Source organism: Penaeus japonicus, unplaced genomic scaffold (genome assembly GCF_977035675.1).
Source record: "Penaeus japonicus unplaced genomic scaffold, GWHDUDI00000001_assembly GWHDUDI00000002, whole genome shotgun sequence".
Lineage (NCBI taxonomy): Eukaryota > Metazoa > Arthropoda > Malacostraca > Decapoda > Penaeidae > Penaeus > Penaeus japonicus.
In genome coordinates this window covers 8,623,000-8,630,499 of record NW_028234404.1, presented here as the reverse complement: position 1 = coordinate 8,630,499, position 7,500 = coordinate 8,623,000, and the positions used below count along the sequence as shown (strand labels likewise).

The 7,500-nt window shown below is 36.2% G+C and overlaps 1 protein-coding gene across 8 annotated transcripts in view; it reads left to right on the top strand.

The window, feature by feature from the left end:
• Positions 1–7,500, top strand: part of mxt (Eukaryotic translation initiation factor mextil) — a 54,481-nt gene that overhangs the window by 31,999 nt on the left and 14,982 nt on the right. For 7 of the 8 annotated variants that reach the window (XM_043027190.2, XM_043027187.2, XM_086546906.1 and 4 more), the window contains exons 2-6: positions 2,684–2,765; positions 3,547–3,687; positions 4,237–4,403; positions 4,800–5,103; positions 5,855–5,926. In XM_043027190.2, the coding sequence (XP_042883124.2) occupies positions 2,684–2,765; positions 3,547–3,687; positions 4,237–4,403; positions 4,800–5,103; positions 5,855–5,926 (766 nt within the window). The remainder of the gene's footprint in view (positions 1–2,683; positions 2,766–3,546; positions 3,688–4,236; positions 4,404–4,799; positions 5,104–5,854; positions 5,927–7,500) is intronic. The other variant, XM_086546898.1, reaches the window with a different exon arrangement.

Here is a 7,500-nt window from a genome sequence, read left to right as displayed (position 1 = left end):
ACGCATAAAGTGCAAGACGTTTCTTTCTCGTATTAAAACGTAAGACGTAATGGGTTTCTCGTTTGATAAGTCTTCTAAGACGCGAGACGTTATTCCCTGCTTACAGTTCGTAAGACTTAAGTCGTTTTTTTTTCTCCGCCATGAGTTTTGTCGACTTGGCTTGGGCGTTTCTCCCTTTGTTGGGGTTTCGTCTTATGGTTTCTTTGTCTCTCGTCTTGGTGCTTCTATCCTTCATTATTGGTCGACAGGCGAGAGTATCTTCTGCGGCTCTCTAGTGGTTCTTACTTTTTGCCTAATAACTCGTGATATTACCGGACATGGAAACAATAATGAATCATCTTATAGCATCTCTAAGTCTTCCACTCTATCGAGTTTCTCATTTTCCTCTTCTTCCTCCTCTACCTTCTTTTTCTCCTTCTCTTCTCCATCTTCTCCTTTTTCTCTTCCTCCTCCTCGTCCACCATCTCTCCCTCACCATCACTACCCAATTTCCTCTTCCTCCACCTCAAATATCAACAAGACCGTTCACACCCAGAAAAGAGGAGAGGCGCCATGTAAGAAAATTAGAAAATGCCTCTTTTTGGGACTTGAATCTAGAGTCTACCAGATGGTCGGGCGGGGAAGCCGTTCACGACGTCAAGCCTGGCCGAACCTCTTCCTTTTATTCCCCGCGATTTGGCCTCGACTTACTAGCGAACAAATTGTTTGTCCTCTTTAACTGCTGGGAAACGGGATAGTTTGGCTACTTGGTGAATAGGAAGGAAGATAGTTTGACTAGTTGTTTATGGTATAAATAGGCTATTCACTATATATGATATAGTCTAACTATTTGTACATAAAAAATTCTAAAGTTACTGAAAAACTAACAAGTTTTTTTTTTTTTTTACTCTTGTATTTTGATTTAATTTTCTTGCCAAGGACAATGAAAGAGATGTCGACATACCAGTTTCGGTTTCGTAATTTAGATATAGGATTTTTCGGTCCATGTTGATTCTGTTGATAACTTTTTGGATGTATAAATAAAGAGTATCATGTGTATGTTTGATAATAGCCGTATCGTATTCTTGTCTATTTTCTCGCCTGATGTTTCTCCTCTCCTGATAAGGTGGTAGCTGAAATATACACAATCTGGGTCGTATTTACACGCTGACTTAGCTAAACATTTCTTGTCTATGGAGATAAACTTCTGCTCATGATGTCATGATGTCGCCATGCATGCGGTGAACTTGTCCGAAAGTCTGGTTTGACTTGCATGTCATGCCGCCATTCGTTCTGTGATTGCTAGCACAAGATTGACTCGTAGAATTTCAGCATATTCATGGAGATGAGGAATGCATTTGTTCATCCGTAAGAAATGTCTGTCACACTGTGAATCGTTTTTTCTGTGAAGTAAGAGAAGAGTGCCTAAGCTCAATATCACATTGGCCATAATCCGTGAACGGTAAGCATTCGGGAAGCTGTCATTATCAGTCATTATGATAATAACCTAGAACACCTGATAAACTTATATACGATAAGTATGCACGTGCGCCAACCATCTCAAACCTACTTATTAAGCCGAAGCCAAAGTGGAGTCAAAAGATCCGAAGGCGTCGCTTCTTACTGGGCGACCCAGAAGTGAGTCATCTTGGGGGAGAAATTTGCTCATTTTTGTTTTCTTGTCTGCTGGGTTCGATTTTTTTTTTCTCTTATCAAAGTATATTTTCTGGAATGTTGTCTTGATGTCTGATATTTTGGGATGTGACGTTGTAAGAGAGTATTCCAATGAATTACCGGAGACAGAGTGAGACAGAAACAAAGAGAGATAGGGACAGGGAGAGACAGAGACAGAGTCAGACACTGAGACTGAGGCTGAGACTAAGACTAAGACTAAGACTAAGACTAAGACTAAGACTAAGACTAAGACTAAGACTAAGACTAAGACTAAGACTAAGACTAAGACTAAGACTAAGACTGAGACTGAGACAAAAAAGGCTGAGACAGAGACAGAGACAAAGGCTGAGACTGAGTTTGTTTTGTGTCGTTGTAAGGGAGTATTCCACTGAATTACCTGAGAGAGTTAGACAGAGACAAAGACAGAAACAAAGAGAGACAGAGATTGAGACAGAAACTGAAACTGATACACAGACAGAGACACAGACAGAGACACAGAGATTGAGACAGAAACTGAAACTGATACACAGACAGAGACACAGACAGAGACACAGACAGAGACAGAAACTAAGACAGAGGCAAAGACAGAGACAGAAACTAAGACAGAGACAGACACAGATAGAGACAGAAACTGAGACAGAGACAGAGACAGACAGAGACAGAGGCAGAAACTAAGACAGAAACTAAGACAGAGACAGAGACATAAACTAAGACAGAGACAGAGACATAAACTAAGACAGAGAGAGAGAGAGACACAGAGATAGAGACAGAAACTGAGACAGAGACATGGACAGAGACAGGAACTAAGACAGAGACAGACACAGAGATAGAGACAGAAACTGAGACAGAGTCATGGACAGAGACAGGAACTAAGACAGAGACAGACAAAAACTAAGACAGAGACAGACAGACTAGCAGACTAACAGACAGATTGTTCGCTCACAATCCCCCAGTAGACAGACACACATCCGAACACACCCTTCAGTATTCAGATCAAATAAAGATAATATACCTTTTTTTTCTTTCGCAGATGAGCATGCCTTTGAAGAACCGGAAGGGGAAGGTGGAGAAGCCACGCCCTCTCAAGATCTGTACTTTGGGAGACCAGTCTAGTGAGTTCCATGTGTCTTTTATGTTAGTCTATGAGGTTATATGTGTCGTTTTTATGTTACAGAATAGTGAGTTATGTGTGTCTTTTATGTTGGAGTCTAGTGGGTTAGATGTGTGTTTTATGTTACAGAGTAGAGTGTGGGAGTGTGTGAGCGAGTGAGTGAGTGAGCGAGTGTGTGAGCGAGTGAGTGAGTGAGTTAGTGAGTGAGTGGGTGAGTTAGTGAGTGAGTGAGAGACTTTTTTTACTTTGTCAAGTTTATTAAGACTAGAGGTTACTTATATCTCAAAAGGTGAGTGAGCGAGAGAGCGAGTGAATGAATGAATACATAAATGAATGTGTGAATGAGTGAGTGAATAAATTTATAAGATACTTAATGAATAAGTAAGTGATTGAGTGTGCGTGTGCGTGTGCGTGTGTGTGTGTGTGTGTGTGTGTGTGTGTGTGTGTGTGTGTGTGTGTGTGTGTGTGTGTGCGTGCGTGCGCGTGTGCGTGTGCGTGTGCGTGTGCGTGTGCGTGTGTGCGTGTATGTACATTTGTGTGAATGTGCGTGAGCGTGTGTGTGAAAGAGAGAGAGAGAGAGAGAGAGAGAGAGAGAGAGAGAGAGAAAGAAAGAAAGAAAGAAAGAAAGAAAGAAAGAAAGAAAGAAAGAAAGAAAGAAAGAAAGAAAGAAAGAAAGAAAGAAGGAAGGAAAGAAAGAAAGATATAAAGAGAGAGATAAAGATAAAGAAAGAAAGAAAGAAAAGCCAGCTCAACATTCACTAACAGCCCTTTCAAACTTGCAGTGGAAAACGTCCTCTCAGACATGGACTTGGTCGCCCAGTACCTGAACTCGGGCACCTACGACCGCAGTGTCTACCCCACCATCGCTGCCTTGTGTGAGAACCTCAAGATGTTTGGGCCGCAGCTCGAAAACGTGTATAAAGGTGAGGTTAGCTTATGGGTTTTTAAAGGGAGAGGGGTTGTTGTCATCGTCATTATTGTCTTCACTGTAACCGTGGACTTAGTTGTCATTATCACCATCGTCATCGTCATCATCATCGTCATCATCATCATCGTCATCGTCATCGTCATCGCCATCATCATTGTCATTATCATTATCATCATCATCATCATCATCATCATCATCATCATCATCATTATCATCATTATCATTATCATCATTGTCATCTTTGTCATTATCATCATCATCATTATCATCATCATTATCATTATCATCATCATCACCATCACCATTATCATCATTATCATCACCATCATCATCACCATCACCATCATCATCATCATCATCATCATCATCATCATCATCATCCCCATCCCATCCCCATCCCCATCCCCATCCCCATCCCCATCATCACTCATCACCACTGCCATTGCAACAACACCCCACGCCAGTCTTGCAAGATAGTGCAGTCTACCCCAAACCATTGCCCACCTTTCCCAAAGATAACTAAAGACCCCAAACCTCCACACAGACCAGCTCGACAAGTGCTACATCTCCCTACGGAACGGGTGCAGGGATGACCGGCTGAATCTTGCCGCAAGATACCGTCTCCTGGAGGTGATTGAGCTGAGGGCCATGCACTGGCAGCCCAATGAGAATCTCATCAATTATTACAAGCAGAAACTGGTACAGATTGAGGTGGGTGTTTTGCGACACAATCGTGATCTTTATCAATTTAATTTTTTATTTAGTAGATGTGTTTTAATATGTATTTATTTTTTTCTGGAAGGGTATGTTGGCTGATCTTCTTTTTTTTTTTCTTTCTTTTTCTTTGATTTTTTTTGTGAGAGAGGTTAGTTGATTGCTATTGGTAATATTTTGCTCTACATCATCTATAGACTTTTATGTATTATGGATTCTTAGATTCATATAGTGCTGTCAACCAAATGATAGGGAAAAATGCTAGACATTCTTGTTAACCCAATGGTGTTAAATACTAAAGTTTTGCTAATGCTGACAAAGAAGAAAACTGATAGAAGAATTAAACATCTTCCTCACATTGATATTAAACCATAACTTGCCTCGTACTTCCAGGCCGAAGAAGCTGCCCTGGAGGACCAACAGGGCGACCTCTCAGGCCAGACTACCCCGAGCACCATCATGACACCCACCAGCACCTCACAGATGATGATCCCCGGACTGCAGCCATACCAGCAGTCACTCTACAACCAACAGCAACAGCAACAGCAGATTCCAGCACAGCACCCACCCACACCGACACTTCTGGGGCCGGGAGAGATCATCAGGAACTCGGGGAAGTTTGCCAAGCCCACCAGGATCCCCGGCAAGAACTACTGCAAGGATGAGGTCGTGATTCGTAATGCGGACTCGGGGAAAGGTAAGAAAAAAGTTGTTCTTTGGGGTTCTTCTTCTTTGGTTTATTTATCATCATTTATCTATTTGATTTTTTGATAAATTCTTTGATTTCATATTTCTTTTTTTATTTCTTGAATATGTTGAAGACAGGCTCCATATACAGCCTTTAAGAATGACATGACCTAGTACAATGAGACATGGTACATGACAATTTTAGTTTAAGTTCCACTTATAGTTTATTGTAGAATATAATTCTAGAGATGGAGACAGCTCACAAAAGTTCTTGTAAGATGTGACTAAAGAGAAAAATAATTTCTTTAAGTAGTATTTCTTTATTAACTTTTTTGACATATTTATTTCATCATTATGGAGACTGTCTCAGTTAAGAAGAGGTTATTTAGAAGACATTTTTATTCTGACAATGAATTCTTCTTCTTTTCTCTTCATGGTGACTTTAAAGTTGGCTTTGATTCAAAACCAGTGACAAGAATTCAAACTGTTTCTAAAATCAGCATTCATTTGTTCTCAATCTCTTTCTTAAGGCACAAATTCTCTCCACCAGCAATTTGCTCTTAACCTTTACCCCTTCCCCTCCCTCTACCAAAAAAAAAAAAAAAAAAAAAAAAAAAAAAATTGATCCCTCTATCTAACCTTCTTTGTCTCAACTCCCCCGAAAACCTCCAACCCCGTCCCCCATCCCCAATCCCCCACCCCACTTCTCCGTTTTTGGTGACCTGTTTTTGACCTCCTCCTCCCTCTGTCTCATGGCACAGTTATGGGGATAAAAGGAAGAAGGGTGCACATGATCGAGGAGCTATCGGAGACCATCATTTCATTCCAGAGAGGTAAAAGAAAGGAAAAAAATAGATGAAAATATTAACATTTCTGCTGACGTGACTTAACATTGCATCGCTTGAAAGTAATGCTCTTTAATCCATAGTTTTTTATAGTGCCTGGAATTAGTAGTATGTTTCATGTTGATTTTTATTTATTTATTTTTTTTTTTTATTTGCATCTACTTTTGAATATATATGCTTGTGTATATTTTTTCTATCCTTTGCTCATGGATTGAAAACTTATGCAGTAACTTCATTATTAACTTCCGTTGTCAACTTAATCAGAAACATACTACTTTTTTCTCTTGACTCTTGACCCTAACATACTGAATGAGAGATACTGACTTTCCCTTCTCTTCTTGTGTTTTGTCCATGTAGAATGAATTTGGATATAATGTATGTACGTTCTGTTGTAGTACTAATACCTACATCTGTGGCTTGGATTTCATATATATATATATATATATATATATATATATATATATATATATATATATATATATATATATATATGTATATATATGTATATATATGTATATATATGTATATATATGTATATATATGTATATATATGTATATATATTTATAATTATACATATATATATATATATATATATATATATATATATATATATATATATATATATATATATATATTCATATATTTATGTATTTATATATTTATATATATATATATTTATATATTTACATATTTATATATTTACATATTTATATATTTACATATTTATATATTTATATATTCATATGTGTGTGTATATAAATATATATAATATATATATATATATATATATATATATATATATTATATATATATATATATATATATACATATACATATACATATATATATATACAATATATATATATATAATATATATATATATATATATATATTATATATATATATATATATATATATATATATATATAATATACATATATATATATATATATATATATATATATATATATATATATATATATATATATATATATATATATATAATATATATATATATATATATTATATATATATATATATATATATATATATATATATATATATATATATATATATATATATATATATATATATATATAAATATGTATAAAAGCATGATCCCAGTTTATTTAAAGATATATGCCTTCAGTCCATTTCTATTCTCAAAATGAGAATTATTTTTCATATGGCTTGTATTCCTTTTTTTTCTTTTTTGAATTTCAGCTAATTATTCTGTAAAGTGTCCCTGTATTTTGTTTGGATGCATACTACTAATATAAATAATATAGGTACTTGCTTGTGTTATTTTTCAATACCTGCTAGTATAGCCTTGAGTGTTATGAAATGACATACATAACCTGAGTATATGTAGTTTTGTAAGAAATACAGATAAGTCAAGAATTTTGGTTTCTCTGAAAAAGGTATTTACAAGATAGTGATATGTTTGATGCATGGGTAAGGACTAACCCTTAGTGGAATGAAGATTAGAATTTTGAAATAGGAATGCTCTTTTGGTTGTTTATGATAGATTTGCAATATATGTGTATTAAGAGGTATGTAT